Genomic DNA, 12,574 nt, shown 5'->3' on the forward strand with positions numbered 1-12,574 from the left:
GGTACAAAAAATCAGAATTTATAATTACATACAATTTTAACTAAGAAATATGTGCCTGATATTAATTTTTCATTTCATTAAGATTCAATTGGTTGCATCTCTTGGAGTTGCACTTTTACACAATTATTTGACTCTTTTACTGCAAGTGCATTTTGGGTGGGATGTCAAGGCTGCCAAGGCTATTTTCCAGAATTTGCAAGATTCCAGGTTTTAAATTATTTCAGATACTTAATTTTATTATTTACGGTGAAACCATCTTAGTAAGTAGAAGAGATAAATCACACCCATATAAATGAGACAGCAGCCATTGAAAAGGCCACAATCACAAAATAAAAATTAAATAAGTCGGCCCGCGGTAGTTTTCGCACCATCAGCGAGGGCTGATGTATCAGTCCGATGGCAGTAAAAGGGATAATGCATTTGAGCTCTCAGAGCGATCGTCTGGTACAAGGCCTATTCATTTCTTTCCTTTCTCATTCCCAACTCATCTCATTCCATTTTTGGTATCGTCAGTTTCATTCAAGGTGTCAATTACATAAGGGAAGAGGGAAGAGTGGCAAAATGAATTACAAAAACAGGCTTTATTCTTATCTAAGGTATTGCTATTTCCGAAATTAAACCTTCTCCAATCCTATTTTGTGAATGGTGAAGGTCTGAATTTAAAAATGCAAAACTTTCTGCAACTCACTGTTATTCAAGTATGATATTTTGGGGAAGTAAGTAAAAATGAGTGCCTCTCAAGATGTTTAAATTTAACATTTGAAGTATCCTGACCAAATTTAACATTTTAAATATTTAGTGTACCTATTACAACTAGCCTTAAACCCATGATAATGTGTTGAAATGGAAATTTATAATTATGCTAAACAATTCAAATTATCAAAAATCAGGGCTCCCACTCAACCACAAAAACCTTAAAACCGTGAATTTCGTCTACTGTGAAAAATCCTGGAAAGAGCTGTGAATTTTGTCATAAGACCTTTAAAATCTCCAACCTGGTTGACAGATCAATAGAAAAATCCATTTGTCAATCATGTTTCAAGGTCAATCTCTTGCAGACAGTGTTGATGCATTTATCTGCACATGTATGTTTGAAGCGCAACTATTGGTCCGTGTGCCATGACGACGACACACAGCCTTAAGCCTGTGATTGGAAGACAGTAGCCAATGTGTTCATTAACCCTGTTGAAAAATCAGACACTTCCCTGTCACCCTCCATTTTCCCGCTCACAACCTTTAGCCTGCCCTAAATTTTGCTGACGATAGGTGACGTCACTTTAAGAGAGAGCACTTTGATTGCTTCATTGGCGATGGCCTGGTGTCGATTGCATTTGTGAAATTTTAGTTTTTGTGCAGCCGGTGATTGATACGCGATCAATATTTCTTTCTAAAATGGCATGTTAACAGACCGTGAATTTGACAAAATTTAGACTGTGAAAACCGTGAAAAAACCGTCAATTTTATAACTTAGTGTGAGTGGGAACCCTGTCAATGCATCTACAATACCAACAGAAAAAATTAGTACTGGTGGTGATGACGCAATTAATATCACGTTACTATTGATGTCTTTTTGTTAGTTCTATTTTTAATAAAATTTCCTTTGCTGTGAAATGAATCCAGAAATGTCCTTTTTAGAGGAAAGGAAAGCCAAATGTTTTCCATGATGTTTATGGCCTACTTTTTGCATTTGTTAGCCTGCTCATAATCGTCTCTACTGACTATCATTTTGTTATTTTGTTGGAAATGATAGAAGTATTTTGTATAACATCATTAGGCATTTTTTGCTGTCAAAGCACTGCAGAAACAAGTGGCTTTGTACACAGTCACGTGCATGGGTGGGTTAAATACATCAGAGGATGAAGTTCACCATGAAAAAATATTTGACTTAGCTGGGATTGGAACCCGGATCTCACGATCGCCGGTCAGGCGTGTTTTGGTGTGCAAGAGTGTCTGCATGTTCTATCGTTCATCATCACTGGAATTACGAAAGTTGTGGTTTTAATAATTTTGACTCAGGCTGTTGTCATCCAAGCTTCTAAATTGATGTTTGAGTGGCTTCCTTTTTACAATTGGGTAGTTTCCTTCATCAAAGAAAACGAAAGGCATTGATTGTGATTCGTTGCCCACCAATAGTGTATTCATTATGTAGAAATTATTTGGTTTTAGAAATACCGGTTTAGACGAATGGCAATGGTCAATTTTATCCATACTTGAAAAAGGCCAGATTGGCGCCCATAAAATGCTACTCCACGTGACGTCACAGGGTCCTAGTTTCTATACGAGTAGATAGGAGTTTTACATTGTCTGAGATTACCAATGCATGCATGAGGCACAGAGCTCAGGGAAACATGTCTTAATAATCACCTATTAAAACTGGCTAAGGTTGGAAAGTTTTCTTCATTTGATAAGGTATTAATAATCCTTATTTAAGCCAAGTGCTACCAGCTAGCAAGGTACTCTGCTGCCTGCTAGTATCCTGCGTCGTATCAGCGCTCAAAGCCTCGCCCCAAGGTCACCTCACTTGCGGCAGCAGGAACCAGAACGACATCACTCGGAGATTTCCCAGCATTCATCCTTAGCCGCTTGAAAATTTTCACTTTTCATTTAATCGCGAAAAATAGATTTCAACATTTAAAAATCTAAAAGCGTGAAATACGTACTCCAGGAGTAATAATCTTAAGGATTTAGGCAATAAAAAAATAATAGGAAACCACCCTGTTGACTAAATACACTAACGTCTTCACAAAATTACTGCCAACCTACGATTCCTTAGTTCATGGGTTACTGACAAGAATAGTGCTTAAAGATAGTGCATAATTTTTAGCAACGCACAGTGAGTACAATAGCAGCTCAGATGGCTTATGCTAACCTGTTGTATTTTTGCGGGTGAACCCCTCAAAAAGTAATTCCTTTGGTTTAACATTGCCTTTGATTTCTCCCTGCTCATCTAAATATTTTCAAAAAAGCAAAATCGAAGGGTTCCACTTCCCTATGTAATGATATCTGGAGAGTAATTATGGAATGTACGTTGGTTGTATCAACTAGCTCCTTGGTTTTAAGTGTTTATCTTTTCTTTTGATTTGGCAAGTCAATTCTTACACCTGGGATTTGCAAGTGATCTTAGTAGGTTTATAAGTTTTTTCATCAAGGTAGTCTATTTTTAAGGGCTTCATCTCCTCTGCCTGATAATGGCAGTTGTCTATTGTGGCCTGTAGGACTTAATGAAGGTGATTTAATAGTTCGTTGCTGAGTTCAGTCAAACCATTGTTCAACTTTATTTTTAGATCCACTGAAAAAAATCATGCATCAGGTTATGTTCGTATTTAAGGACAAAATGATAATGCAGTGGAACTTGGTTCCTCCTTAGTACGTTTTCCTCCTTAGTACGGCGATTTCTCTCGGTCCTGGTACCACCGGAACAAAATACAGGTAAAAGTATTTGGTTAGTACGTTTGAAAAAAATGCGCTTTCCTGGTTAGTACGCTCAATTCCTTGCGGCGACGCAACCCGCAATTCGTTCTCTAGTATCTTCTCAAAGGTCGCAAACCTCTGAATTCAAGATTTAATTTATTATTATTAATTAACATTCTTCCATTCATTCCACATCTCTTTCTTCGACCGTAATTTATCCAAAGGCATTTCTGAATTCTTGTGACGTGCTGAATAATAAAATGCGGCCATTTTTCGGGAATGTCTGACTATGAAAAACTACAGCCAATAAGAAGCCCCAATTTTCCCCACCCCGAGCTCCTCACCTTCTGTTGCCTTTGGAGCGCTTGGGAGTGCCCACTGCTGCGCATAAAGTTCGTGAGTGGGCAATTGTTGCTAATGCACGAGTTATCATGATGAAGATATGAGTCTTAATGGTCTTAGACAATTCCCACATTATCTAAAGCAGTACTGCTCCAAAAACTCGACGTCGTGCGTATTTACTTGACTACTGTTGCGGGAGCAGACGATTCTCTGGATCTCCACGCGAAGCTTAGCTTACAAATACTTGATCTCGGAACGAAACCAGACGACATAAGACAAATTTTGAAAGTAAATTTCAACTGTTTAATATAAAATTTTCTTGTAATTACGTCGTAATCTAATAATCTTGCGTGTCATCAGTCGATATATCGATCAATTTTACAATCGATATGATATTCCAGAAGCGAATGCCTACGGCTGTTGCCGTAATTTTAAAGTCAATATAATTTTGCCCAATTTTTATGATGCTTAAAGAACCAGTTGACTTACTCCGGGTTGTTTTTATATTATCCGAGTACGCTGTGAGAAAGAAAAATGACTTGTCTTCGCTTGTCTGGGCTTCACTCGTCCTCGTTCTGTAAATACATATAGGATAAAACACGGGAGATAGACGCCGTAATCATGGAGTTGTAAGGGTTGCGGGTTCTTGCCCTTGGTGTCGGGAAGCGAATAATCACACACAAGTATTTGAAGTTTTAACCCAAAGTTTATTTCCCTTTGAAATCCCAGTTTCCAAATCAATTCAAGCAAAAGGCATGAAGTAATTATGAATTTTTGCGTCTAGAATAGCCAAAATTTAGAACATTACCAAAAGTCTCGGGAAGGAGAGGAGCTGCTGGTGATGGCACGGGTGGATGGCGAGGCGCTTAGGTCGCACGGGCCATACGGCCCGTGCTTCGACTCAAACTGTGAGTTACTGAGTGAGTTCCTGAGTGCGTCCGTGAGTACCAATTGCATCTACACCGCGCCATTATATAGGTAAGAGGAACCAGGATGTTTTCGTCCAAGAGGAAGGGGAAAGGAAGGGGAAGAGGAAGGTTAGGCGTTCTTGAAAGTGAAAAGGTGCTAATCCCAAGGCATAGTTTGTCACAGCTGGCTATTCTGAGACGTCACACAACAACATATTTATGCATATTTTGGAAATGGAAATCTTCCATTTCCGGATCACTACAGAGTCGTCTTCGGGAAAACTATGAAAAATTGCGATTTTTATTCACATGGTATTGTTTTTCAATGTAGCGCCCATTTTCTTTATTTTAAAGGTGAAAAGAGTTCAGGAAGGCGATCCTACGAGAACTACCGATAGTAATTGTAATTATGACGTCTTTTCCACAGAGTGCAATAACCCCGACTGCTATTATTTACTTTCCTCGTTAGTACGTTTTCCTGATTAGTACGTTCATTTTTCGTGGTCCCTTCAGAAACGTACTAAACAGGTTCTACTGTATTAGATGCCCTTACAAGCTGTTTGGATTTGAATAAGCGTATACCATGCCAGCAAATTGATAGCAGTGGGTCATGGAAAGCATACGAAGAACATTTTCTACCTGAATCCACCTAAGGGCTTACATAGCTTCATGAGAAACATTTTCATGATTGTTTCTTCCAAATGTTTAGATGATCTTTTTGAAGTATAGGTTTTGATATTGAAGTGAAATGCATAATTGCCATAGTGATTCTGGATAAAACTTTCATGCCGTGAAACCTTACTTGCCATTACTATCAGGCAATATCAAATTCATGTAGACATTAATGGAGTCTCCCTGTAAAAGTTGTTTTGTGATTGTTCTAGATGTGATAAACTGTTTATTCATCAACAATTATCCTTAAAGTGGAGTAAAATTGAAATCCTGCGGTACAGTTTTATTTTCTGTGGCAAATAACTCTCAAGCACTCTAACATTCTACATCTTAAGATTTTTCAATGACACTATTCTCAATTAAAAATTCAGATACCATCAATTTCTATGGCATGATTCATAATTTTTTTATGATAATTTTGATGTGAAAATCTAAAGTTAAAGAAAAAGCTGTTTCCTCTTGCGTAATGACTAGACTAAGTGAAAATTTTTAAACTTCTCTTCCAGCTGCATTTTATACTCCTTTCTTCAAAGAAGTGTGGGAAAAGAAGCCAGAAATCGAGCAAGCTTTTCACATGGAAGAACCTGGTCAGCTGGATGACTCAGGTGAAGGAACATTGGAACGTCCATCTCGGCACCCCTTACCCCCCCCTCGGCATGAAAGCTACCATATAAAAACTGGATCTAATGATGGGTTAGTGTTATGTCAATCAGTAGTTAAGTAATTTTTGTGTATGAGTGGATGACTGAGAGTTTGTTTTTTTTATTTGTTGCTTCTGACTCATGAAATTCAATGGTCAAGGTGCATCTAACTCCTGATTATCCGAGCTACTCATGGGGAGAGGTGGTATGAGTAACCGGAAAACATGGCTAATCCAAATTTTCACTTTAATTTCTTGTAGTGTTCGTAATTTCTTTAAATTAAACAATATATTATTATTTATGAACATTTTCTATTATTTTAGATTGCTTCCCAGACTCAATGAGAGGTTTCTTTACCCAATCGTTATATTTTAGTGGCAATGATTGTACTCATATTCTCACTACTCCATATACTTCAACAACCTGTCAAAGCAGGCAAGCTTTCGGCTATGACTCATGCAATCTCTACTCCCTCCATCTCTGCTTCCACTTCCCCCACTGCCTCCACTTCCACTACTACCTTCCTCCTCTCCACTTTGACCTTGACTGGCCACAGTAAAAACATGCCTGAGTGTGAGGGAATCTCTAGTTCCCTTGGGCTGTATTCAACTGCATGTGAGACCACGGCAATAATTGCACATTTGCATATGCATTTAAAGGTTGTAGATAATATTTTTCTTTATATAACTTTGCAGTTAACCGTTCAAAGTTTTTTTCTCTCTGTTCATCGTCTTCTGCAATGCTGAAGCAGATTTCCTAGTAAATTTGAAACATTCCTTGTGAGAAAGTAAATGAAATAATTTTGTTTTATGAAGGGAATTCTAATGGAAATAATAAGCCCAATATAGCATTACATTGAAATGCAATAATCCTGGTGTTTTTGTGTTGGATTTTATTTTTTATAGAGATCATGGAAAACATCAATAGAGTGTGGGACTCATGTGTGAAGAATCATGAGCCAGATAATCAGGAGTCGGTTGTTTATGCCTCGTTGTATAACATTTCAAAGACTTGGCATTGGGAACCTTATTTGGAATACATATGTTGTATTGAGTAGTTCACAGTTGTGATTGGACTCCCAAAAGGCATATTTCATACAAAAGCAATAAACTCTTGAGTGTTTCTTAAGTCTGCTTTAGAGAAGTTGATATTTTGTTAGCTGTAAGATTTCTCTGGTAATTAGGTGTTTAGGTCAAAAATGCACTATTTTTAAACAAGAGAAACTTTCTCTTTGCTCTGATTGGCCCTGCCCTGAGTGAGTGAGTTTGCTCTGTTGCTCGATGCTCTGGACAACTCATAACTTTGAATTCTTTGCCTGTCAGAGATTATGATGTTTCCAAGACAGCTCACTATCTCAATTGTAGCGTTCCAGCCATCAAATCTGGGGACATGGGTTTGAATCTGCTGGGGTCTTGACTCTTTATTTTCATTGGCTCAAATTTAAGTACTTGAAACATCTGGCATTACGAATCCATTTAATCGGATGTTGTTTGACAAAGTAATTTTGTAGTTACAAAAATTTTGTAGTAAGGATTCTTTCACAATAGATAGGATTAGCCTTTTCATCGGGACTAACAATTTGCTTCATATAAAGAGAGCTTCTTAACACATTCAACCCGGAGTATTTTTTATTATATTTTTTAAAAAGACGAATGGCTTTTTTTGCAAAATTTATTTGATACTATGCTTATATTTGATGGAGTTGTATTCAATTTCCTCTTTCTAAATTAATAACCAGTTAATTAAGTAGGACGCGCATTCGCATCCTCCGGCTTTATGGCAATGTCGGTACGGAGATTATGCAATCCCGCATTACACCCGAAAGGATTGACTATTCTAGCTTTTACATACTGTAAAATCGTGCATCCAAGTCTTTTTCTTGCATTTTGGTTATCTTAAATGTTCACGTTTTCTAGTATGTTTGCACTCAAATATTTAATTCTTGTCGTTCGGTTTTTATATCCGAATCTATTTAACATGTTTAGTAAAAAGATTATGATTTTCAAGATTAGTATTGTTTACCCTCACAATCTACTTCACGTGATAAGGTATAAACGAATGAGTTTACTGTGAAAATGTTAGGGCCTCTTAATTCCACCAGCAATATTCCACACTTTTTCAGCGGTGGATGGGAGTGGAGACCATAAGTTGCAGTAATGACCATGCTTTTATTTTCGGATGAATTGATCTGTTTCTTATAAATGTGAGATTAAAAGTACAACCATCCAGAAACGTTCCACCTAGGAGGCGAAGGCTTATTTGAAAAGTCCCTAAATGCTGAAGTGTGACAACACTGTGACACGATCAACTTCAGGCAGTGGTCTGAAAAGCCGTGGCCCACGCAATAAAATCCCTTGGGCCCCCTTTCCCATGCCGCGTTGAGGGGGAGACCCTTACCTTCTCTGATTTTCTGCTGAGGGTTGATCACAGTAGGTGCCTTGTAATTAGGAGGGTCCGTCACCGAGTGAAATAGCCTTAGAACACTTTTAGAAGACAGGGCTATTCTGGGCTATACTAACAGGGCTATTCTGTAACAGATAGCGGCTCCGCTATCATGACGAAGATGCTATTTCTGGCGCAATATTACGCCCCCCCAATTCACTATCTCAAAATAGTGCCCCTAAGCGGAATTTGGGGTCGCTTTATAGCATCGACAATAATGCCAGCATTTGGCTCGCATTATTCCGATAGCGGCCCCTACCAGGGGCGGAGTTTTGTACACGTCCAATCATATTTCTCGATTCTTTGCAATAAACAAATGAGACACTCCGAAAACGCAGCAGGATACTCGGCAGCCCAGGAAGAAGTTAAAAATACGATGTGGCTTGTGTTTGGAGATTTTACTCTTTTTCTATCGGATATTTTCTAACCTAAGTAAATAAGCGTCTATATTCAAGGGTTAAACAGTTGTCGACGGAAGAATATTGCCAATTTTTGAGCTTAATATATCGGAATTTACAAGTATAATTGTCTTGAAGAGGACTTCGTCGGCTACGCACTATTCGTTCACCTACGCCTATAATGATTATACTCTTATAATTAGTGGTGACGAAATTATTTTTACTAGTACGTTCATCTTCAGCCACGGCTTGTTTACATCGTTTGCCTCATTGCTCGCCGTAATTCTACGATGTCCACAGTTGTCCACAAGGGTAATTATTTAATTATAAAACATTTTTGTCACTTGAAATCACATTTTAGGCCATTTTAAATACATTCGTTGAGGAAAACAGCTGTTTTCTAGATTACGCGGATGTCATGGAAGGAATCATCGCGAGTGTTGTGATTGTGAACTCGTGTGACATACTTTACGGTTTCTAATACCAATTTCTCGAGCAATGATTATGGAAGTGTTATCATGTTTGCATTTTGATACCAATTCCATGTTACTTCAAACAACTTAGCGTTGATATGACTTGGACTAAATATACTGCGGTACAGTGTAAATTTGTGATATGCCGCCGGAGGAATGATGTTGAAATGAAATGTATGCAGTTTTATGATGAATAATTCATTAAATGTTTCCTTGTTTCGAGCAATCATTCTGTTTATTTGCCCCTTTCTTCCGTTGGAAATCACGGTAAGTACTTATTAGTATATATTTGTATGCATTGTCAATTGCAGCTGTGCTGTGTGATAGAATGCTCGCAAGGGCATTTATGAAGGCAGGAGAGATATTTTCATGTTAAATCCCATTCTCTGCTGATGAGCTTGATCATAAGTACTGTAAGAAATTTTTGTCGTCTGCATTGCGCGGAACTGTTTTCGACCGTCATTTGTACCTTGCTCTCGGAGCTCGGAGATCTTGGATTTGCAGGTAATATCATAAAACCTAAAATTGGCTTTCGCTGACCGCTACATAAAGATGGAATAATTTAAAAAAGATATTTTAATCATTATTATGTCTAATAATAAGATATTTATGAATAACTCAATGAGTTTCTCGACTTGTATTATTTGCCCTACACTAATTTTCATACCGACTACAGATTTCAGCGGGGCAATATATTACGCCCCCAAGATCGGCGTAATATAACGCGATGCTATTTGCTGAATCAAAATCGATGCCATTTGAAAGAGGGAAATAGCGGCGGCGCAATAAAGCTCCCCCAAGATACAGAATAGCCCTGTAAGAGGTCTTCAATTCTAGCGTACCGTATGGTGAATGGCCATATGTCGGGTAAAATGAATTTTCGACCAACCAGAAATCCTTACTCTGTGCAGGCAGATTTATTTCTTCCACCATGCAATCCCACTCTGGGAAAAATATAAGAATTCAATTAGGGTACAATTAAAATATTATGTATGAAAATTATACCCATAATATTAATGTTCATAAATTATAATATATCATAGCATAAAGAACAACCACAAGAATATTTATCAGTATTTATGGTACAATCGAAAACATGGCTCCAAACACAGAGCAGGTTCATCAGGCAAGTGGCACAATGAAAAGAAACATCTTTTCTTATCTTCCTTTGCAGACAGAGCCTACACTTTCTCCTTTTTGTTTTTGCCTTGGAATCCCATTTTATATACATATCCTTACTCTGTGCAGGCAGATTTATTTCTTCCACCATGCAATCCCACTCTGGGAAAAATATAAGAATTCAATTAGGGTACAATTAAAATATTATGTATGAAAATTATACCCATAATATTAATGTTCATAAATTATAATATATCATAGCATAAAGAACAACCACAAGAATATTTATCAGTATTTATGGTACAATCGAAAACATGGCTCCAAACACAGAGCAGGTTCATCAGGCAAGTGGCACAATGAAAAGAAACATCTTTTCTTATCTTCCTTTGCAGACAGAGCCTACACTTTCTCCTTTTTGTTTTTGCCTTGGAATCCCATTTTATATACATATGTCGGCAAATGTACTTTTTCCGTTGATTTTCTTATAAGTTTTTTTTTTGCCAAGTAGTCAGTTTTCATCAATTTTCTCACGATGGATTCCCTAAACTGTATTCAGGACAACTTACTTCCACTAAATCTGTTGAACAAAAGGTATGCATTTACCAGGGAAAGTTCTAGATAGTGAAAGCCCACCCTAATTTTCCATCTAAGAGTTCGTCTTTCAACGTAATAATAGGAGAGAAGTTGGTCTGCTGTATCTATTCCGCCCATGTGCATGTTGTAATGCACCACTTGCTCTGGTTTCAATTCTTCATTCCCTCTCTTACTGGTAACGTTCACCATATCACCACCAAATTCCGTTGATAAGGTCATTACTTCCCTTCTGTCCATCCATTTTGTAACGCAAAGACCCTCCTCACTGTAGCGGCTAACACATTCCCCCTTTTTTTAGTTTTTTTGCCATTATATCCTTAGGAACTCCCTTTCTAGATGGGGGCAATGTTCCGGTAGAGAAAATCTTTTTTTTAGTAATTCTAGGGAAAGGTTTGGACTATTGTAGAAATTGTCCATGTATATTGTATGTCCGACATTCTCTTAGTCTGAAAGAAGTTTCTTTACCACTTTTTCTGTGTGCCCCATTCCCCCTACTTCTTTGTCTTGGGATCCTGTGTAAATGAAATTATTTAGAACAAGACCACCTGGCCCCGACAACATATAAATTTTGATCCCATATCTGTGGCTTTTTCCTTGAATATATTGGCGGAAATAAAGCCTTCCCCTCCACATAACCATTGACTCATCCAGGCTAAGTTCTTATTTTGGATAGTAAATTTTTTTCATGCCATTGCAAAAAGTCTCAACAATATTCCTCACCTTATAAAGAGGATCTTCTGGTTTTGGCTCAGCAGGAAGAGGATTCCTACCAAAATGGAGAGCCCACAATATAACCAAAAATCTATCCCTAGACATAGCTTCAGTAAAAACAGGGAAATCGTAAAGGTCATTTTTGCTCCAATACTGAGCAATTTTCGTCTTTTTTTTTTCGCAAAGTCTCACAATTCCCGTCAGGTAGACAACCCCTAAAAATGTGTGGAATTCTTCCATGCTCACATTAACCCACTTCGTCTTCAATTTTTCCTTCCCATAGATGTTCGTCTTTCTTAGAATAAAATTGAGCATCAAATCATCCGCCAAAGGAGTAAAGTAGGCAAAGGGATTGTTGCCAGGGTTGGGAACCTTTAGTCCAGCATTGCCAGTAAAAGTAATATCACTGCTTATTTTTTGCTGATCCACGAACCAAACAATACCCTTATCCCTTACCCTCACTTAGGCTCTTCATCATCTGAGTCTTCGTCGGATAGATCTATATTTCCGATTACCTCCTCCTCCTCCTCGAGAATATCCTCGGCTGAATCTTCCAATTGTGAGTCACTTTCACTTTCCTCTAATCAAAGCTTTTTCCATTTCATCCTCCGTAATTATTGCACTCATCTTTCTCTTGCGACTCACACCAGAAGTTGATTGTTTGGGATCATTCTTACAATGCCATTTTTACTGTCTAAAGTTAGAGTTTTTAAAGCAGAAAGTATTGCAGCAATTGTTTTCAGATTGGTAAGGGAACCCGACCCCCGGGGCGTATAAATTACGCCGCACAACCAGCCGTGTTTCACCTGTGTAACTTTAAATTTTTATTACCTATAAATGCACAAGCTTGAACTAATTTCTAC

The 12,574-nt window shown here is 37.9% G+C and overlaps 1 protein-coding gene across 11 annotated transcripts in view; it reads left to right on the forward strand.

Annotated features, from left to right (window-relative positions):
* The window catches only part of LOC124171709 (rho GTPase-activating protein 190), a 647,547-nt gene that overhangs the window by 278,158 nt on the left and 356,815 nt on the right, over positions 1-12,574 (forward strand). For all 11 annotated transcript variants that reach the window (XM_046550979.1, XM_046550973.1, XM_046550982.1 and 8 more), the window contains one exon: positions 5,840-6,026. In XM_046550979.1, the coding sequence (XP_046406935.1) occupies positions 5,840-6,026 (187 nt within the window). The remainder of the gene's footprint in view (positions 1-5,839; positions 6,027-12,574) is intronic.

Source organism: Ischnura elegans, chromosome X, assembly GCF_921293095.1.
Source record: "Ischnura elegans chromosome X, ioIscEleg1.1, whole genome shotgun sequence".
Taxonomy (NCBI): domain Eukaryota; kingdom Metazoa; phylum Arthropoda; class Insecta; order Odonata; family Coenagrionidae; genus Ischnura; species Ischnura elegans.